Source organism: Vigna umbellata, chromosome 4 (genome assembly GCF_029865625.1).
Source record: "Vigna umbellata cultivar VRB3 chromosome 4, Vumbellata_1.0, whole genome shotgun sequence".
Lineage (NCBI taxonomy): Eukaryota > Viridiplantae > Streptophyta > Magnoliopsida > Fabales > Fabaceae > Vigna > Vigna umbellata.
In genome coordinates this window covers 74,061,470-74,082,390 of record NC_142168.1, presented here as the reverse complement: position 1 = coordinate 74,082,390, position 20,921 = coordinate 74,061,470, and the positions used below count along the sequence as shown (strand labels likewise).

The window sequence follows — 20,921 nt, the reverse complement described above, 5'->3', positions numbered from 1 at the left end:
TTCTTTTTCGTAATTCGAAGATTCCAATGGATATATATGGTTGGTAATAAAAGTAATTTCTTCATTCATCTCTTTTTTTTTTTTTAAATTGTAAACGTTATTATTGACCATTAAAGTAGTTATGAATTTTATTTATTAAAAAGATTTATTGGATACATATGGGAGAGAAATATAAGTAAAGAAAGTGAGAGAAGAAATTAAAAAAAAAAGTTTAAAAATAGAGATGATTTAGTTCAAAAAAATATGGGAAAAAGAAAAGATTTCTTATAAAAAATACTTATTACTCTTTTCTATTATACTAACAGTTGTTATTACTATAGAAAATCAAACCATACAAAATATAATTAATTTTATTCACAATACTATTAATTACGTGTTCTTATTTAAACACCGTTCATTTTAATATTGATAAAATAATATTCTAAAGATTACCTTAGTTATAATCAACTATTCTAACTAATTTTTATTACAGGACATAGTTTCAAGTAAAGAAAATGATATGGATTTGCACCTCCAAAAGTACGTTGGTATATTTTTTTAAGTACAAATATAATTCATTAAACAATATGCTGTTAATAGAAATAAAATAAAGAAATAAATTCATTAGAAGTAAAATACATAAATAAATCACATTTTCAGTTGAGATGAGTCTGATGGCATAAGTTATAGGAGCTTGTGTAATTAGCAATTAAAACTCATTTAGACTAGGCGAGGTATAAAAGTATGTATTCAAAATTTTATTCAAAAATATTTTTTTTTTTTTAAGAAAATGGTACAATTTGCACTAATTTACTTGAATTGATAAATTTTTAAAATGTTTTTGTCGGTAAGTCATGCTGAGCATGTACGAGTTCATTTACAAAAGATATACACAAGATTTCTTACTTATTGCACAGAAGTCCTGCACACAAAAATCAACTTTCAAAAAATCTTGAGCACTAACTACGGATTTATTATCTTAATTAAGTTTTAAAATATTAAAGTTGTCTCTACATTTTTTTAAATAAACAGTTATACATGAATAACTTTAATTTAGCTAGTTGTATCATAGCTTAAATTTCTTATATTTTTTCTATAAATAAGATATAATATTATTTTAGTATCACCATAATCGGAGTATTAAATTTTTGTATTAAAGCAATGATTTTGTATCCTAAGAAATGCGATGAGTGAGCTCAGTGTGTCTGTTGTGCATTCATATGTTAAAACATGAATATGTTATCGTGTTTGTTTAATAATATATTTTAGTATTTTTTAGGTGATATCAGAAAGAAAAAAACATAAGAAAAAAAATACATTTCACTTGTAAGTATATAACGTACTGTTGCTGCGGTTGTCTTTCCAATTGAGTTGTCTTTCCGATTGAGTTGTCTTGAGCTGATTCGGCAAGTGCTGGTGTGCACAAGAGACAAATATCACACTTGGTTTTCAAATTTAAACCAAACTATTGGGAATTTAAATCATGCCAAATACCATTGTATAAAATTGAGAAGGGAAGAATCCCAGTTACTTTACAACACCAGAATCATACGATAACTAAGCAATACAGTTTCTTCTGCATGGCTGGATTGTATCCAAAATTATACTCTATGTCGTAGTATATAATTCTTCGTTATCACTAGTAATACATCTTACACCTGTAACAAATCCGGCTATTGTTATAAAGCTTTCCTGAAAGAATGGTAACCTATTGAAGAAAGAATGAACTTAATTGGTAACTTTGCCTGGTTCGACTCAATAGAATGATTTTCATCCCATACAGACTCTCCCTTCACTACAGCTGTTGTTCGTGCGCCAAAGGTCTCACCCCCACTAACAAAACAATGGGTCCCGCCACAATCTAACTCATTGTGAAACGCGAAACAACCACTGAAAAAGTGAAATAGTCACTCGTTGTGAAGGAGGGACAGTTGAATTGGCAGGTGTCACATCTTGGGTGAATCCGAACTTATTAGGTTGATCCACAAGTTCGCAAGCTTCACGATGCAATGCTTCCCGTTCCATGTCACCAAATTCAACCCTGATCCACAACAGTCATTTGGTAAATGAATTACAGAGCCAAAGTGGTAGGTAGTTGAAATTTCCACACATTGTAGCTATTGATCCAAACAGATACTAAATGCAAATGTAAATTGGTGTAATATAATGCAGAAAAGACTCTTTCCAACATTGATCCTGCAGTACGTGCACCTTATTTTCATTTCTTTTTGGCTATGTGGAATATTTTTTTCGGTAACATGAAACCATTGGAGAACAAGTTCACTGCTCAATTGCTATCATATCTCTTTAGCTAACATGAAAAGATTTCACTGAAGGAGCTCCATGCGACAACTGCGAAAGGAGCTAGGAAACTTTCACACTTAAGATATTATATTTTTCCTATTCATTAATAATGGACATTTGGACACCTTTATGCACAGTAACAAGCAATAAGGAAAATATTCTATCAAAAAATAATTTTAAATGGATTTGGATTCTCCCATGTTTATCGTTAACAGGAGAGGTCTTGTTAAATAAAATCCTAACCATTTATTACATTTATTTCAAATTCAGTTGAAATAAAAGCCAACTAAAACTATAAAAGAATGGGATGAGTGCTTACTTTAGTGGGATAATTAGCTGGTTAGCTTTTATTTTAACCAAATATATTCAATAAGTGATTAAAATTTATTAACAGGACTTTTCCTATTAAGCATGAACAGCACAGGATCCAAATTCATTTTAAATCAATTTTTATCACTTACATTCAAAGAAAGTCAAAATTATAGCGCACATACCTGGTATGCAACCCCCTGGCAAGGCTGACAACTGACAAGTAGTTTGTTCTCCAGAGATAACATAGCTACGAAGTGCATGTTCATCAAGCTCGTGAATATACTTGATGGACTCAACTAATTCCCTTGAAATTTCATCTGGCTCAAAATTATTCTGACTTGATATACTCAAAAGTGCTTCTTGAAGTCCGGAAGCCAACCATATGCTATAACACTCGTCCAAAAGGAAACATAAACTTTTATGATCTGTGTAATCTGATAACATCCAAGGTTTGTGAAGTTTGATTGAAGCACCAATGATTTCTGCAACTCTATAAATTTCCCCGAGTGCAATGATATACTGAACACCTATGTGAACCCACCACCCCAGAAAACAAAGGTTATTGCAGATTCCTTAAGTTCATCTACATCAGCAGCATATGTATTAGGCATGACATAATTATGTAGCTTACCTTTTCGGTCAGATAATATCTGGTCATGGACATTCTTTAGTACAACTTGCTTCCAAACATCAGCACCATGCTTCAGCTCTTGAGAACAAACAAAGGCTATTTTGGACCATATGGTAAGATAATTACACTGATCTTCTCTTGATCCCAACTTGAGAATCCTTAACGTGGATACTGTATCTTTCAAAAGTTCAATTGCAGATTTAATATCCTTCTCAGCCTATTAAAATACAAATATACAAGTGTTGTTAAACTTAATGGTCTGGTAAGAAAGAATGTTATCAATAAATAAAATAAGAAAATATAAACTATAATCTATAAAATTAATCTCAAGGAAAATTGAGAAAAAATATCAGTACATCACTATTGACGGAAATGGCTAAATCCGATATTTAATCATATATTCTGTTTGAAACTATCAAAACCATTCATAGTTACAGTACTATTTGCACGTGCAACACATTAAACTTTAAAAATACAACAGAATATTTTCAAGAAATAGACATACCATCAACAACCTTGATGCTAGCTGGTATTCGGACTCAAAAGGTTGGAACCTAGGTTCCTTCAAAACTTCAAGAAGTTCATTAAAGCAGACATTTGTTGGGCAATAATCCTCAGAGAGATATTCAGTAGGGACATTCATTTTGTCCTGATGCAGTATCTCCAAGAATTCCTATAAAAGACGAAAAAATAGTAGAAACAGTTCCGGAACTATTAATAGCTTGTACATTTGATTAATAACAAGGAAAAAATATCCACACACAAATACAAAAGCAGAAGAAACCCAAATTCACAACAACATAATGCTAATAGCTCAACTCGATAATGTTTGATTTGGAGTGGGGGTGGGGGGTAGGAGGGGGGTGTTTGGTGGGGGCAGACTTCGACCCAATGTACATAAGTCACAGGCAAACCATTAGGTCTGGGTTTCTGCTAGATTTTTGCCAAATCCTTCCAGACCTACCTCCGGATTCTCTCATTTCCCCCATGTAGAGAAACCCACTCACCTATCCCTTTCCCAGAGTTTTACATTTACTATAGCAAGGGAAAAATAAGCAAAAACCACAAAACATTAGATAGGAAATAGATAACAGAATAGTTCATATACTGACCTGAATTTGTTCCTCAAGAGCTTTTGCTTTGGCATCTTCACCCGAAAGGGCAGCATCATTTAGAGTTTTCTAAGAACATTAATTTATAAGTAATTTCAGTGCCAGAAAATTTGAGCATTATCTACAAAAAAAGACCACAGAAGGTTAGTTACCTTGAGTTTCTGAAGATGAGACAGAACATAATTGCACAATTCATCCTTCAATTTGCTATAAAACTCTGCATAGTCACTCAGCTCTAATTTCGTGGATAACTGGGCCACCGGTAAATCTGTGAGATCTAGAGTAGATGTGTGATCTTGACTTTGTGTTCCATAGATGGCATCCTTGAATTCCCATGAATCATCCTCAAAATCATCTTCATCGTTGGCCAAATCAGAATTTAAAACAGTTGGGGAAGAATGCAACCCATTGTCATTGACTTGTGATGTGTAACTAAAAGAAGTTCGCTGTGATTCATGGGTGAATCTTGATTCAGTTGAAGCATCCTTAAAGTCCCAGAAATCATCATCTAAACCATCATTATCAGTAACCAAACTGGAGCCTGATACTTCAGGTAAGGCAATAATCTGATTTTCATTTGCTTTTGGAGAAGTTTGTTTTTCAGCTTGATTATACAAATTCCATATGTCATTGATAGATAAGTTGGATGCAAGGCTATTGAAATTGTTCCTTACTGGGGATGTTGGTGTACAGTGAGATAGATCTTGAGGCACAGATTGTTCATCAGTATCTGGTGTCTCATCACCAAAAATTGACAGAGGCAAGGCTTCCCTACGATTCTCTGTGCCTGTTAGGGGCTTCTGCAAATAGAAAGAATAGTAACAACAGTATTATGTTTAAAAAGTATGAACACTTAAGTATAAACAGAGAAATGAGTCATAAGACAAACTTGTGAAATTTTTTCATAAAATCAAAGTAACTCAAGAATCAAGATTGAAAATCCTTCTTCAAGAAGTTAAACCTATACAATGTCACATGACATATAAAATATGACATCATACTGATTCAGTACCTCTTGTTTTGTAATAGCACCCTCTGATTCAAACAAATTGACATCTGAATTGACATTTATATTAGTTGGGGAAGCATTGTTTATGCTGTTATCAGCCTGATTGATTTTGGTTTCGATTCTTTTCAAGTGTGGCTCTGAGCTATGATTGTCTTCCCCCACAGAACTGGAATTGAAATTAAATCCGAAGTTCCATTCATCAGATTGATGAGATACTGATGCAAGAGATGAACCAATTGTACTGTCAAATTTGAGTAATTCCATACTAGTGGGATAAACGTCAGCCTTCTCCAATGCTTTCTAATACCACAAAACCACAATCAGATGGTGTTAATGGATATTCCTCAATAATGTGAATGAACAATGTAACACAAAATGAAGAAATTATGTGAAAACAACTGACCAAATTTTGATTTGATCCAGACCCTAAATTCAATTCCCCAAAACTTTGGCTGGGCATGGCAAACCCAGTTGCGACATCTTTTGATTCACCATTCAGACCAGGTTGTGGGTTAATATGATTTTGCGAAGCAAATATTGGACTTAACTCAAATTCCAAGTGCCACCCACCAGCTTTGTCCGAAATCCCATTGGACGAATTGGACACAGTAACAGCATGAAGAGCACCATTATCATGCTTTTGCAATTCAGCCTTTAAAATATAATACAAATTATCAGGGAGACAAAATTCATTACATGAACGAGACAGTATGTATTTATGTGACGTAATCAATCTCTAGCCCAAGAAAATAGCCCCTTAATGCACTTTAAATCATAGATATTGGCGGGCAATGGAAAAAACGAAACAAAAAATTTAAGCATGCAACAAAACAACTCATCGATACCCACTAGCACTATTTTCCTACCCTTTTCTGTTCTCTTTCGGGGAATTAACTCTTGCTTCTCACATGGAATCTACTAAAAATAATCACATATTACTAGCAAAAATAAAAAGCAATCACATAACTCATATGGTACATAGCTTTCCCCAAACCCCGTGTCAATAGTACAAGCAATATACGCCGACAATTCTAAAAGTAAGGAAAGAAAGATCAATGATACTTGTGAATTCCAGCATTCTCTTCAGCTTAAGTTCAACAACCACACACCTTAAATAAATTCGTTCTATTACCTTAACATCCTGGCTCTTGATTCCAGTTTCCCATTCCGCAGACTTGAATTCCCACCCATCCTCATCCTCCTCCACCTCATCCTCCTCCTCATTCAATTTGTTTTCCTTGGTGTTCGCGGGATTGGGAGCAGCACCATTGGATACCGAAACCGATCCGTTGATAGAATCCATTTGAGGAAGCTGCTGATTATACAAACTGGAAATCAAATCACTGATTCCAACGACCCATTCGAACCAGATCCCCCTTTGACAACCCCGCCGTTGGGGAAAACATTAGAAGGAGATGGTTCCTCCTCTTCCTCCTCCTCCTCGCCGAAGATCGAGAGCGGAATAGCTCTATTGGCCTTTTTCGCCACCTCGGCTTGAACTGCGACGTCGTTGATGCCATTCACGTGTTTCGTCGTGGGATCGGGTAAGGGTTTCGATAGGTCGTTGTTGATCCGGCTGGAATGGTTAACGAAGTCGCCCCAATCGTTGTCGACGAGGAAGTTATTATTGTCGTTCGTCGTGGAAGGGAAGGGTTGACTCGGAAACGACGCGAAGGTGAAGTCGCCGAAGCTCTCGTCGTCGTCCTCCTCCTCCGCCATAGCTCCCAGACTCGCTAGCAATTGCGTTTCTTTCGTAAGATGTTAATAACGTTTTCGCGTCTGTGTTGCGAAAAAAATGGTGAGGTGATGTATCACGTGTGAATTATGTAATGCCACTGCCACTACTACACCTATCGTCTGATGTGGATTTATTGCGCTACGCTAATTCAGCATATAAACATTAATTTATTGGAAAACTATTGTTTATCCTCTTAAAATTAACTCCTCAACGTACAGTCACTACTTTTTTATGCTATATTGCACAACAAAGTTAATAATTCATTTAAAAATTTCACCAATTTATTTCGTCATGTTTGAATAACCTTTTTTTTTTCTTTTAAAATGTTTAGATTAATAGGAAAACTGATGATTTTTAGAAGATTTTATTTAATAAATACAACATGAATAAAAGATAAATTCAACATATATAAATTGTTTCGATATGTAGAGTCACGATTATAAGTCTTTTAAGTAATGTGCATCCAAATGTTAGTTGGTCATAATTTTTACTTTGATAACTTTGATATTGGGAAGAATTCGATAGTTTCAATAATAAATACATAATCAATGTAATTATCTTATCTTATTATTTAAATTAATATTAATCTAATTATAATCTAAATGTTAATAATCATGTTTTAACTTAAGGAAATAATCATCAATCTCATTTGTTGTTTAAGACCCACCAATTGGATCATTCTGTCCTCAGGCTCTGTACATAAATAAAATAAATTGATATTATGTCAAATTCAAAATCTAACAATAATAAAATAATAGATTTTCATTTTACATAAATAAATTGATATTACGTGGAATTCAAAATCCAAGTAAGATTTTCATTTTTATATGTTGATAAACATTCTAATTTTTACCCAAATTTCAACCGAAGAACAACATTTGAGATACCAATATACATGATGAATTACAGTTACAAGCACGTGAATGGTGATGTTCTCACATGCAAATTATGGAAAATTAGAGAAATAAATAAAGAAAGGGGAAAAGAAAATTGGAGCGAATAAACGGATTTACTTGAAGAAGAGAAGAAGCGTGGCGAAGAAGAATGCTGGCATGAGGAAGTGAGGAAGCAGAGAAGAAGATGCAGAGGAGAAATCTCCAGAAGTAGCGTTGGTGGCGACAATAAAAACCATCCAATCATCTTCGGAGCCAAGACCTGCAGACTTATACTTGGAATTATTGAGGTACTTGGTGAAGCGATTGAATTTGGTGTAGTTGGAAAACAGGTCATCGGAGTTCAACTTGGGGACGCAGAGAGGCATGACGACCCCTTCTGTGGTGGTGTTGATGTTGATGTTGCATTTGTCTATGCTCTTTTGAAAGTTGGGAATTTTTGAGTTATTACCAGGCGTCGGGTAGTAGTCACGAAAGACTTCACAGTGCACTTCTCCTAGATCTTCTGCAATCTCCTCAGCTAAGCAAGAAGCCTTCTTATTCTCATCCAGAACAGGAAGGTTCAAAATTTTTCTGTAAGTGTTGATGTCATGAAGCAGATCCTTCTCCTTGTCTGCAGTGGAAGCCACACAAATCAATCATCAGTAACATGAGAAATGTCACAACACGTAGTGATTTCTCTCGCTTGATTAACGAGATTTACTTACCATCACAGGCCACTGGACTGGGAAGCAGGTGGAAGACAACGAGAGAGGCAATGAGAAGGTAAAGACCAACATTGAAAGAGAGCATGATTGAATTGATGGAAAAAACACAAGGAGAATGGTCTCACGAGAAGTGTGTGTAACAATGTGTTCATGTGATTATGATAGACTGTTGTGAAAACATGTATTTATAAATATAAAAAAAACTGTAGAATTACAAAGAGGTAAAAAAAGAGACTTTGACGAGGAGAATGGAATAAGAATGAAAAGATTCAATAACATAACACTACAGAAATTGTGGAATTACCAACTAAATGCAGAAATACCATGTTTTCTTTATTGAATTTGGATAGACATTTTAATTCTTAGAAAATGTGACATGTTATCGTGGAACAGAACTGAACTTACTCTGTATAGCCTTTTTTTCGTTTAACAAACTCTTCGTTATTGATACTTGTCGTCCAAGCCTTCTTGATTCCTTTTTGAATGACGGTATATTGGCATAGCAATGGATGCAGATTATCTAGTACTAAATATCTAATAAAAGATATCTTATTATTGACTTCGGCCACATATAATACATGAAATTATGGAATATATGTTTTAATTAAGTTCGAAATAAAAATATAAAATAATTAAGGTAAAGTTGTATAAATTATGTATGGAGAGGTATTTAAGAGAAATAGAATGAGTAAAGGAGTGTGTGATGGTTGGATGATTCCTTATGCTTTATTAGAGAGAGGGAGTTCTTCCTTACTTTTTCTGCTACCTTGCTTCTGACGTGCAATTATTCTTTTTTGCTTCTGGGAAAAGTGGTATTTACAAGATAGGCATCCATGATTTGGAAAGTTTTTGCTTTTTTCATTCTAATCAAATTCCGAATGCATAATTTTCTCTTGTGTACAATGCTCAACGTAGGTCCATATATCTGCTCACGTCTTATCACATTATCAAATTAGTGAATAAGAAAATAAAGAAAAATAAATAAATGTGTTTATTTTTTTATTTGATCTCTTTTAGTATGCTTTTGTAATGATTTATTATCCTTGAGCTTTCACCACAAATTATTTTAAGTATGTAGTTTATTTTTTATCTTTTATTATTATGTCAAGAATAAATTTAAGAAGATAAAATGTTCGGAATCATGTAAGAAAAAAATTTCAAAAGTTTATGTTTTTAAATGTTCTTTTTACGTAAATTTGACTCAGATCTATTTTTAATTTTTTTTTTCAATGATTCTTCTTAAAAAAATCTATCAAAACAAAATCGTAACAAATACAAAAGTCTGATCTTTAAAATTTATTATGATATATCCAAAAGTTTCACTGTTCAAAAATATTAAAAATAATAAATAACTAATCATATAATTTTATCTTTATCTTAATTGAATTTATAATACAAATAGTTTACAAGATATCATTATTGTTTCAAAAAATTGGGTCCGTGAAATCTTTTTTAAGGGTTGATTGTCCTTTTCTCTTTATTCCAACTTATTTTCTGTTAATCGATTGAGAGATATTTATAAAAGATTTTTCGATACTATAGAGTCACTTTGTTTGAATGGAAAAATTATAAATGTATAATTAATGCACAGTTTATTATTTTATCTTGAATCTATATTTACAGTTTTTATAATAGGCTTTTTTTTATCATTGTTGACCTAATTACAAACTCAAATTTCACTAATCTGGTTAAAGAATTTAATTAGAACGATCTTTTCTTTTAAGTCATTCCATTCTGACCATTCGATTTTTCTAATAAAAATGTCTTCTCCCTTACTAGATTAATAAGATAAAAATACCACATTTGGTTAACTAATGATTAACCATATATACTGTATACAAGACCTCCAAAGCTAAATATCATAAACTAATTAATCTCTCGGACAACTTGTTGACGAGCCGTACAATTATAATAATTTTGAGTTTTTATCAAACAAATGAAAAAAATTTAAGAAATTGTCAAAAGATCATATTTCCTTTTCTTATGAAAATATGATATTACCTTTTTTATGAAAAAAAATGATGTGTTAATATCTCTGCAAAAGCACCATTTTGGTATAATTTTTTCAATAATTATCAAAATAAATAATTTTAAAAAATTGTGAAATTGAACAAATCATATCAAGATAATAGATTTTTGTGAAAAGTCGTGTGAAACTGATACAACTTTAGAACAAAACATTTTCAAATTTGAAGTAGTTCTAATATGATATATCTTCTATCAAAATTAAATTAAAATCATATTACATTAAAGTGACTTCAATTTAAAATACAATTTATTGTGTTACCTTACTAAGACTTAAATTTAAAAATATTCTACGTTAAATACTAAAATGTGTTACTCTAAAATAACTTATTCAATAAAATTATATTATGTTAAGACGACTTGCTCATTTTTATAACTATTTTTCAAAACTATCCATTTAGGCAAGTTTGAAAGAAAAAAAATCACTATTTTAGTGCTTTTGCCCAATACCTCTTTTAAAAAAAATACTCACAGTCATGCACATACTAAGAGGCTGATCTTAGTGGTAATATAAGGCTTTGGACTTCCAAATTTTGTAATCATAGATTAGTATATATTTTAAAATATATTCTTGATAGGTTTAATATATTTTATATATTTAGTATTTTAAAAAAATTATATATCTATACATACACTTCTATTTTATACATATATTAAATATTTATTTATTTTATTTTTATCTTTCTCTTTATCACACCCGTACATCTATAATTTATCTTTTTTTAAGGTATATATCAAATTTATATTTTGAATGTCCATCAATTATTTTTCAAAAAAATACAATCACTTAACAATTCAATATATTAATATTCCAATTCTAATTTTTTTCATATTTTTATATAAACTAATATATATATTATTATATTGTTAGAATAGGGTATGAGATTAATTTGTCTAGAAATTAGAATTTTCCTTTCCAACTAAATAAATTTGTCTCAATAAATTCTATGTCGAAAGCTCTCGAACGAAACGCAAATAAATCCTAAATTGGTAAGTGATAGTGAAATATATATTAATATCATGAAATCTATTAAATTATAATTTAATTAAACCCATCATACATTTAGTATAGTTCCTTTTAAAGCAATTTTGTTAGTAAAATTATTAGAAAAAGAAATGAAAAGTTGCTTTAAATATGTAAAAACATATATCAAATAATATGAAAGAAAAAAAAAGTGGATTAAAAACATAAAAGAAGACGTAGTGTGTTGGTCGAGAATGTCCGTTTCCTCAGACGGGTCCAGTGCATGCGAATAAAAGGACACGTGAACACCTCCTTGTGCCACTCTTCACCACGTTGCATGTTCAAACCCCTTTTGATCAACACATCATCCTCACCTCTTCCCACCTTCAAATCCAATCCTTTATATATATTCATCCATCTTTCATTATCATCAACTTTCTTCCAAAACTTCTTTCCAACAATGGCTTCCGGTCAACAGAAATTCCCCCCTCAGCAGCAAAAAACACAGCCCGGCAAGGAACATCTTATGACTCCACCACCCCAATTCACCAGCCCTGACTACAAGCCTTCCAATAAACTCCAAGTAGACACACAGCAAAACCTTATTGTTTCCTGTTAATTTTTTAGTTTAGAAAAGATGGTGCACGCATGCATGCACGTTGCGTTTTGTTTGTTTGGTGTCACTGCTATTCATTCTGTGTAGAAAATTGGATTTCCTTTTTCAGGGGAAGATTGCATTAATTACTGGTGGTGATTCTGGGATAGGACGAGCTGTGAGTAACTTGTTTTCGTTAGAAGGTGCTACTGTGGCCTTCACGTATGTGAAGGGGAGTGAGGACAAGGATGCAAAGGAGACCCTGGAGATGATAAAGAGGGCCAAGACTGCGGATGCCAAGGATCCAATTGCCATACCGACTGATTTGGGTTATGATGAGAATTGCAAGAGGGTGGTTGACGAGGTGGTGAGTGCTTTTGGTCGTATTGACATTCTGGTCAACAATGCAGCTGAGCAATACGAGTGTGGAACTGTGGAGGATATAGATGAGCCTAGGCTTGAGAGGGTCTTTCGAACCAATATCTTTGCCTATTTCTTCATGGCCAGGTAAAATCGTGAATCATGAATGATAAATGATGTGATAGAAAACATGAAATGATGTGTTTTTGTTTTATTTAGGCATGCTTTGAAGCACATGAAGGAAGGAAGCAGCATAATCAACACGACATCAGTGAATGCATACAAGGGGAATTCGAAACTACTGGATTACACTTCAACCAAGGGAGCAATTGTGGCCTTTACGAGGGGACTGTCCCTTCAGCTGGTTAGCAAGGGAATTCGGGTAAATGGGGTGGCTCCAGGACCCATTTGGACTCCACTGATACCGGCATCTTTCAAGGAGGAAGAAACTGCAGAATTTGGAGGTGAAGTTCCAATGAAGAGAGCTGGTCAGCCTATTGAGGTTGCACCATCTTTTGTTTTTCTTGCTTCCAACTCGTGCTCCTCTTACATAACTGGACAAGTCCTTCACCCCAATGGTAACACTGCTTATGGTTATATAGTACTTTATATACTACTACACTCTGGTTGACTTACTAATTAACATTGCATGTGCATTTTCAGGTGGAACTATTGTCAATGGTTAAACTGCATCAGTGATACTCTAATAGTACGGTGTTACGTTTTTGTGTGAATCAGCTTCTCTCTTCACTGTTCGAGGTGGGGGTGTTAGCTGAATAAAATAAGTCTTTGTAGAGAAATACGAAGAGTAAAATCATGCAATAAAGTTCGGTATGTGTTAAGGTGTATATGTGTCTGGTTATAAGTGCGTGTGACATTCTACTTAATTGAGTTTAACAAATAACTAAGAAGACATATCAGAGGCTCAAAGTTACAGAAATGAATGATAATAGAACTTTCTTGATTCCTCTTCATCACAAGACGACAGAGACATCCTATGCTAAGATTACAAAAAAAAGAGTCATAAAATGGACACTCTCAGTAAATTCAAGTCTTTCTAGTTTTTGGAAGAGTTTAGTTAATTATACCAACAACTTGAAGATCAGGACCACGATATGATTAATCACAACAAATTTCTGCGCCTTCCAATTCCACTCCTAAATTGAATTTTTCTTAAACAAATGGATTGGTTATATATATATATATATATATATATATATATATATATATATATATATTATATTTATTTATTTATTTCAGTTAGTATATTTTAATTTAACAATGTCTATCAGATTTTAGTAGATAAAAATACTCTTAGACAAATACTCTTATACATTATTAGACAAAAATACCTTATTAGACAAAAATACCTTAACAATAATACCTTAACAATGTGTATCAGATTTTAGTAGAGACAAAAATATCCTTGGATTCTAAGTTTCATTCTCAAAACTAAAAAAAACTCCAAATCCTTATTCACCTCTCTCATCCTTCTCAATCTTTTCTCTTTCATCTCTTACTCTAACCTTTTCTTTCATCTCTTACCTTTTCTGTCATCTCTACTGTAATTCCGCATATATTGAATCATCGTCTGATTTTTTTCCAGGTGTTTGAGAGGTTTTTTTTTAGTTTTGAAAGTAAAAGTTATTAAAATACCTAAAAGGGGTTTGGCAGTGGATTGAGCTGTAATATAACTATAATGTTAACTTCATATTTGATGACACGCCAGCCAAATTCAAGAAGAGAAGGGAGAAGTGTTGGTGTGTGATAAATGGATGTTGCTCTTCACGTGTGCCTGTGAGGTGAGGTTCCCATTAAACTAATTTCTCTAAGGCTGACACAGCTGAATATCAAATGCATCAACAACAACTGATTATTTGTTAACATGATATAGTACTATTGAATTACAATCAATTTCAATGCGACTTTATTTGCTTTCATAGCCAATGACTTAAGGAATGATTGAACTTTATAACATCCGAATGAAACAGGACTCAGATAAGCATGAATTTCCTTACACAATTTCCCTTCTTTGATTTATGTCCATTGTTCAGGTTCTGCTTCTCTCCCAGCTTTGACATTGGTATCCATACTGAAAGCATCTGCAAAAGATGGGAAACATATTATTGCGCATAAGCCTAAGAATATACGTGTAGACACAGAAAAAAACAGAAAATATCTAGTTTATCGCTGACTTTCATTGTTCCAACAAGTACATAAAAAAGAGGGACTAAAATGTGACGGCACAGAGATCTCAAAGCTTCCATAAATTTCTTTTTCTCAGTTATGGTAAAAACGTAGAACTTACATCTATATCAGTAACTGATGCTCTCTGCTATGCTGCTTTCTATTCTTTGATGCTAGCATAAAGACTCTCAACAAGGTGAAGCAAAAATTTATCTGCACCATGTCTGGCAACCAGAGAAATTGATAGGGGAAGATTATTATACATCCCTAGTGGTATGCTTACCTACACAATGTCAGGAAATACCACATTGTTATAACATTCTGACATGAAGCTTAATTGATTAAGGAAAATATGAGTCCAAGTGCTTCATAAACACTAGAGAAAGGGACAACCTGGCAAAATCCAGATACTCCAGCAATGGACAGCAGGCTAAAAGCCCTTGCACGAAAGATTTCTAATTCAGACGTATTTGTTTGAAGTTTTGGGGGAGGCCCTGGAACTGTGGGGATCATGAGAACACCAAAATCCTGAAATTTTCTAACACAGTATTATAGTAACTTATACAAAAGGAAAGCTTACAAAAATAAGTGTTGCTTAATGACTACACTCCTTTATTTTTACAAAAGAGATTAAGAGGGAGAATCTATAATCTTCATTGTGGAATGAGTTGTTTCGAAAACAAACACAGTCCAGCTAGAGGATATAAAAGAAAAGTACAGATAATTTTTACTTCTGACAAATGAAAAGGTTTGCTGAAAATCAGAAGGGTTTCAAATAGTATTTCAAAAAAATTGCTCCACGATTAATAACAAGCATGTTTGAAATTATTTCTCAATGGGCAAAAAATAAAGGCTTCCTTTAGTGAAGACTTAAAGAGAGAATCTATGCCAGACAGAATGGCTTATGCATATAATATGCACACACATATATCTATATGGTTTGATTAAAATATAATTCATGTTCGTATGTTGAAATATGCTGATTATCAGTAAATTAAGAGGAAGAATACCCCAAGAAGAGCAGCAAGGGCATCGTGCAGTTCTCTTTTTACCGAATAACAGGTATCAATGTTCTCCCCTGTTGTCCTTAAGGCATCTGATACACGTTCTGAGATTCCAGGACCTAAATCTGGTTGGACTGCTGTGATCCATTCACCATGGTTATTCTTAAATTCATACCTACATTACAAGTGAAAAATAAAGCTAGAATCAAGTTTCAATCTAAGGCAATCCACAATCCGCTAGAAAATTATAATTATCTTTACTGAAGACTAGGGATTAATGGTGAGCTATACCTTTGAAGTAACCGCATGGCACTTGAAAGTGCAGACAGTGATGGAATGTTAAATATTTGGTCTGTATTCTCTTTACTCATGAAATGTTTCAAACTTGGAACATTGGTCTTCACATAGTCTCCAAGGATTTCCTGCTTTAATACATCCCCTGCAATAGTGGATACAACAAAAAACCTTCTCACTTGGTAAAATAAACTTTTTCCAAAATGCATATCATACATCGTTAGTGGGATGAAACCACAAATAGATTTATAACTAAACTAAAAGGGGTAGAACAAGAATTCCTATTAATTTAGAATTTATATCTTGGAATCTTTTGCTTTATAATTAACAATTAATAACATTGAATTGACAGCAACGGATCTATCTGATCATTCACCTCCATATAACTTCTCTACTGCTTTCACGACAGTTTGTGTAACTACATCATATGGAATGAATGAAAGCTGGAAGCAGTCCTTTGCAATGATGAAGCAAGAAGGTCTGACTGGTGCTACTTCTGGCAATTGTAGAATTACACCACCTACTTTGCTCAAAATCATTGGATCCCTGGCAAACCATCCTAGATGTAAAGATGAAGATGAGGAACAAGAAAATGAGTACCGAGAAGAAGCGCTCAACAGCTGGTGGAGCTATAATTTCAACACCACTACTTGTACACCATATCACTAGGAGATGAAATGTAGAAAAGGGAAAATTCAAACTAAAAATTTGGAGGAAAAAATTCATAGCTAACTTCGTATTGCTATATATCATGAATACCTTTTAACCAGATAAGTAGAGAAAAACAAGTACTAGAACCGTGAGGTAAATATTTTACATAAATTCTTATGTAAATTTCAGAGCACGGGATTGAATAAAGAAACTTATTCATTGTAAAGTTTAAGAGAAACTGATAACTAACTCCCCTCGAGACTATCTAATCACATTTTCATTATGATACGTTTAGGCTTTAAAATAAAAATCATGAAATGTAGAGATTTAACACAGTCATCAAGTTAATGGATTATTACCCACAGTGTCAAAACTTTGTGCCATAGGGATAACTCCTGATACTGGGATAGCACCATGAGAAGGACGAAAACCAAAAATCCCGCAGTATGATGCGGGCACTCTTACACTCCCTCCGGTGTCAGTTCCTATGATTAATAAGACCATTCCAAGTATTAATCAAATGATGCCAAAATGATACTCAACGGAAAACAAGAATAGCTCACTCTTGAGGAAAACGTATCAGCACTTGAAATTATTGACAAAATTTTGACAAAAAATGACCGATGGAAGGGAAGAATAAATCACCCAATGAGAAATCAACAAGCTTTGCACCAACTGCAACAGCAGAGCCACTAGAAGATCCTCCAGGAACTCGGTCTGCTGAACAAGGATTTCTAGGCGTGCCATAATGTATATTCTCCCCGTTTATACTGCCACAAAAGAGTACTCGGTCATGTGAGTAGAAGAAATATGGTGTTCAAAATATGCACATATCCGAGACAAAAAATACAAATAATCAGTCATATTTTATAAGGTGAAAGCTCAATAAAAATGAACAGAAGTGAGAAATTATCCATTTAAATGAAGTGCAACCTTACTTGCGTACTTTTTGAGACATCTTAATTATTGGGGAACCTTGTCCTTTCCATATGATCTACATAGTGACTGAAAGCTAAGAAAGTTATATTACTTCCAACTCTAAGATTTATCCTAACAAATCAGTCTACACAAAAATGGTAGATAATAGTCACCCTTTGAACATTAAAGCTAGTCATAAAAGAAGGTAATTCTTGTTATAAAGTTTCTCATATTTCCTTTGTTTTTTTCCCTCACTATCTTCGAAAAATCTGGGTAGTGAGACTCCTCTCCCAATCATCTGAAAAAACTCGAGCTTATGTGATTTTCTTCTTCAATGTTGCATGTTTTACACCCTATTTTGTATTAGTTTAAAAGGTTCTGCAACTCCGGTAGCCCTCTATTGGTGGTATGCAGAAGGGATGTTGGAATCCAGTATTCAACGAACTAAGTTTTGTGGTGAATGCTATAAAAGTTACTTGTATAAAGAATTCCATAAATATTACTGAATACTCTTAAAAGGTTTTCATTAAGCATTCAATTTCTACTAAGTAGGCACATCATTAAATGTTGTTGGGAACTACAGGATAGATCCCTATGGGTTTTGGAATGAGCAAAAATATGAGCAAAAAAAACCGAACCTGTAAGCCATTTCATCCATGACAGTTTTACCAACACAAGTGGCACCTGCTCCGAGAAGAGCCAAAACTGTTGGAGCAGTAGAAGTGGCCACCGGATGAGTCCTTGCCCAGTCAGGATTTCCGAAGCCGGTCACATATCCTTCCACGTCAAATCTGTTGTTCGACACAAAAACCTCCTTCAAGTTCAACTTGCAGAAAAAGTGGATTTTTGACAACAGAAATGTTGTGGCTCGAAAGGAAAAATACATACATCTCTTTAATAGCAAAGGTGAGTGAATTGAGCGGAAGATCGGGAACAGAATTTGGTGGTAAAGTGAATTTCTCCATGAATGCTCCGTAGTCATCTGAAGCTGTCTCCATTCCTGTTGTAAGTTCCTCTCTCACGTTTACAAACCACTAATGGATGGTAATGCTAATAAATTAAAGAGCATCTCAAGTCAGAATAAATTTCATAGCATTGTGTTTTACTCCACGATTCTTGTAAAGATAAGGCTAAACTTTGATTGGTCAATCCAAATACCAGTCGCACAACATTTCTTTTCTACTAACCAACCATTTAGTATATTTTATTTTCCACACCATTCATTCATTCATTTTCTTGTACACCTTGTCCACTTTTCTACTTCAAGTTTAAAAACCATTTTATTTTAGTTTTCACTTCTGGCATCATTCATTCATTTATACTATTATCCTCCATAGTTTTTAGTTTTTCCAACTGCAAGATTGTTGAAACCTACGCACTTTATTCACTTCATTTTAAATTTCTCGCACCATTTATTCGTGTTGATTAATTTATGTATTCCTATCGATCATTACTTTTCTTAGTGTTTCCAGCAGTCAACTTTTCTTTTTTTGTTTTATTGATTTATGGCGTATCGCACAGTGGAGATAACATGTTTCACACACCATTGGGTAACACCTCATATGATACATTAAACCAAATAATCAAATGTGTACATGCTTTCTTTATTTATTAATTTTTGAAAGTGTGCAAATGTTGTTAGCTTATATGCTTAAAAAATCAAGCTTTTAACATGCTGGAAAAGGAGCCTCCCCTGTTTCGTTACAACTTCATAAAATTAGACTATGGAAATTGTTATACTAACAACAAACATGTGTTAAACAACTTTACACTCTTGGGTGGAGAATGGCACCTTCTGCGGTAACTGAACAGGATCAATACCACTCATTGAAGTGTGAAAAAAATTTTCCTATGCTATTCAGGAAGAAATTACAGCAAATACATGAGAATAACAGAACAAATAATCTACTCATTTTCATCAGGATCACCATCAAATATGTATAGGTATGGAATCGCAGTTGTGCGATCAACTAATGCACTGTGAGAAACCTCAGTATTTATCCCGGGAGAGCTCCAACCTAAACGTTGTACGTACACAGCATCATAAGCTTCAATGTTCATTCCTGAAGCAAGAAATAGTTGAATCTCATATACAAATCTGTCCGTTCTTGCAGCCAGAAATCGCCTTGCAGCTTCAGAGACTGACATCTTGAACTCTTCCTGTTTCTTTTCGGGTGCAATCACGAGTGACTTCTGCTCTCTTCTGTAATTCAAGAGTTATTACTAGTCACCATCCATGTTTTCCGCACTCAAAATGCACAAAGAAACTTACCTTGTATATAATGCTGCTTTGACCACGCCAATTATATGGTGCACAATGATGTCAACATCCTCCTCCTTTAGATTAGAAAAAGCAGGTTTAAGTCAAGATTTAAGACACCTATGCAATTACTATAGCAACCCCCACTCCCGTTTTCCTCCCTCCCCAAGAAAAACTGATTAAAAGACAGAGAGGGAAGGATTTGAAAGAATCAGAAATTTCACCAATGATTATTAAGCACATACATACAATAGCACTAAAGAAAACGTAAATGTGAATCAATATACGTGTAGCAGATAAATCACACTGTTACTGGATATTTTCCAGTGTCAAGGCCTGAGAGATAATGCACCAACAAACCACTAATCTGATAAGTTTACTAACCTGGATAAGTGCTTGAATTTCTCTTCTTAACCAACTTTCAAGCCAGGAGTTTGGCTGAGAGTACTTACGAGATCTCCAATATTGTGATATATTGAATATGTCATCTAACAAACCTGCTCACAGCGAGTTCAAAAAAAAAGTAACATAAAAATATCAAGAACGAATATTTGACACAAACCAAAGGATAGACAGACACCATTATCTCATAGAAGTAGGACGAACACCTTGATCAGTGTAATAGCATTGTAATCTATATCTGTGCGCTCTTGACAAGATAAAACTGCACACACAAACAGAGGAACAAAGTATAAAACGGATAAATCTACCAAAATTTTTAACTTGGACTGAAACAAGACAAACCTATCCTCAAAATCCTTATTCACATAGTGCCGCTGAATGCAACTTCCTTCCACTTCATACACGATAGAAAAATTTTCTGTCTGCATATTAAACACGAACTAAGAAGTCAGCAGGTCACTTGATCGAGCTTGATACTAACTTCTACTATCATTCACCCACTTGATTGTTATAAATCATCATCCTTAATGATTTGCAAATTTGGACATCCATAAGAAGCATTTCAGGGAGCTGTAA

At 33.7% G+C, this 20,921-nt stretch overlaps 5 protein-coding genes across 6 annotated transcripts; 1 reads left to right on the top strand and 4 right to left on the bottom strand.

The window, feature by feature from the left end:
- Positions 1 to 1,460: 1,460 nt before the first annotated feature.
- Positions 1,461 to 7,173, bottom strand: LOC124828806 (uncharacterized). Its single transcript, XM_047302183.2, is given in 10 exon segments — positions 1,461 to 2,020; positions 2,778 to 3,122; positions 3,227 to 3,443; positions 3,732 to 3,899; positions 4,339 to 4,407; positions 4,491 to 5,138; positions 5,351 to 5,647; positions 5,751 to 5,999; positions 6,480 to 6,703; positions 6,706 to 7,173. Coding segments are annotated over 10 exon segments (2,673 nt in total). The 5' UTR covers positions 7,067 to 7,173; the 3' UTR covers positions 1,461 to 1,925.
- Positions 7,174 to 7,943: 770 nt separating this feature from the next.
- On the bottom strand, positions 7,944 to 9,084 carry LOC124828808 (putative GPI-anchored protein At3g06035). Its single transcript, XM_047302186.2, has 2 exons — positions 8,686 to 9,084; positions 7,944 to 8,591 (listed from the first exon to the last, which is right to left on the bottom strand). The coding sequence occupies exons 1-2, from the start codon at positions 8,768 to 8,770 to the stop codon at positions 8,095 to 8,097; spliced, it is 582 nt and encodes a 193-aa protein (XP_047158142.1). The 5' UTR covers positions 8,771 to 9,084; the 3' UTR covers positions 7,944 to 8,094.
- A 2,858-nt stretch (positions 9,085 to 11,942) lies between these two features.
- LOC124828807 (NADPH-dependent aldehyde reductase 1, chloroplastic-like) lies at positions 11,943 to 13,477 on the top strand. The gene is made up of 4 exons (XM_047302184.2): positions 11,943 to 12,257; positions 12,400 to 12,776; positions 12,849 to 13,207; positions 13,293 to 13,477. The coding sequence occupies exons 1-4, from the start codon at positions 11,958 to 11,960 to the stop codon at positions 13,313 to 13,315; spliced, it is 1,059 nt and encodes a 352-aa protein (XP_047158140.2). The 5' UTR covers positions 11,943 to 11,957; the 3' UTR covers positions 13,316 to 13,477.
- Positions 13,478 to 14,477: 1,000 nt separating this feature from the next.
- On the bottom strand, positions 14,478 to 18,844 carry LOC124828809 (amidase 1). The gene is made up of 10 exons (XM_047302187.2): positions 18,572 to 18,844; positions 18,322 to 18,474; positions 17,411 to 17,535; positions 17,125 to 17,250; positions 16,491 to 16,673; positions 16,112 to 16,259; positions 15,827 to 15,995; positions 15,210 to 15,344; positions 14,938 to 15,099; positions 14,478 to 14,731 (listed from the first exon to the last, which is right to left on the bottom strand). The coding sequence occupies exons 1-9, from the start codon at positions 18,679 to 18,681 to the stop codon at positions 14,977 to 14,979; spliced, it is 1,272 nt and encodes a 423-aa protein (XP_047158143.1). The 5' UTR covers positions 18,682 to 18,844; the 3' UTR covers positions 14,478 to 14,731; positions 14,938 to 14,976.
- Positions 18,845 to 19,356: 512 nt separating this feature from the next.
- On the bottom strand, positions 19,357 to 20,906 carry LOC148201271 (uncharacterized). Of its 2 annotated transcripts, none has more exons than XM_088113616.1 (5): positions 20,688 to 20,906; positions 20,552 to 20,607; positions 20,328 to 20,440; positions 19,956 to 20,020; positions 19,357 to 19,883 (listed from the first exon to the last, which is right to left on the bottom strand). In XM_088113616.1, exons 1-5 carry the CDS (start codon positions 20,771 to 20,773, stop codon positions 19,589 to 19,591), a joined length of 615 nt encoding a protein of 204 aa, XP_087969742.1. In that variant the 5' UTR covers positions 20,774 to 20,906; the 3' UTR covers positions 19,357 to 19,588. The 2 variants fall into 2 exon arrangements, with proteins under 2 accessions (XP_087969742.1, XP_087969741.1); XM_088113615.1 differs by having other exon boundaries at positions 19,357 to 19,886; positions 20,688 to 20,898.
- Between the last annotated feature and the right edge of the window lie 15 nt (positions 20,907 to 20,921).

What these genes read in the sequence shown, in the direction of transcription:
- LOC124828807 (XM_047302184.2), top strand. Translation starts at nt 11,958, where the DNA reads ATGCGAATAAAAGGACACGTGAACACCTCCTTGTGCCACTCTTCACCA. An exon ending in AGCCTTCCAATAAACTCCAA is followed by an intron (nt 12,258 to 12,399) that starts GTAGACACACAG and finishes TTCCTTTTTCAG; the next exon opens with GGGAAGATTGCATTAATTAC. An exon ending in ACAAGTCCTTCACCCCAATG is followed by an intron (nt 13,208 to 13,292) that starts GTAACACTGCTT and finishes GTGCATTTTCAG; the next exon opens with GTGGAACTATTGTCAATGGT.
- LOC148201271 (XM_088113615.1), bottom strand. Translation starts at nt 20,773, where the DNA reads ATGCAGACAGAAAATTTTTCTATCGTGTATGAAGTGGAAGGAAGTTGC. An exon ending in AATAAGGATTTTGAGGATAG is followed by an intron (nt 20,608 to 20,687) that starts GTTTGTCTTGTT and finishes TTGTGTGTGCAG; the next exon opens with TTTTATCTTGTCAAGAGCGC. An exon ending in ATGCTATTACACTGATCAAG is followed by an intron (nt 20,441 to 20,551) that starts GTGTTCGTCCTA and finishes CGCTGTGAGCAG; the next exon opens with GTTTGTTAGATGACATATTC.
- LOC124828809 (XM_047302187.2), bottom strand. Translation starts at nt 18,681, where the DNA reads ATGGAGACAGCTTCAGATGACTACGGAGCATTCATGGAGAAATTCACT. An exon ending in ATGGATGAAATGGCTTACAG is followed by an intron (nt 17,536 to 18,321) that starts GTTCGGTTTTTT and finishes CTTTTGTGGCAG; the next exon opens with TATAAACGGGGAGAATATAC. An exon ending in ACAAAGTTTTGACACTGTGG is followed by an intron (nt 16,674 to 17,124) that starts GTAATAATCCAT and finishes CTTTACATCTAG; the next exon opens with GATGGTTTGCCAGGGATCCA.
- LOC124828808 (XM_047302186.2), bottom strand. Translation starts at nt 8,770, where the DNA reads ATGCTCTCTTTCAATGTTGGTCTTTACCTTCTCATTGCCTCTCTCGTT. An exon ending in CAGTCCAGTGGCCTGTGATG is followed by an intron (nt 8,592 to 8,685) that starts GTAAGTAAATCT and finishes CTTCCACTGCAG; the next exon opens with ACAAGGAGAAGGATCTGCTT.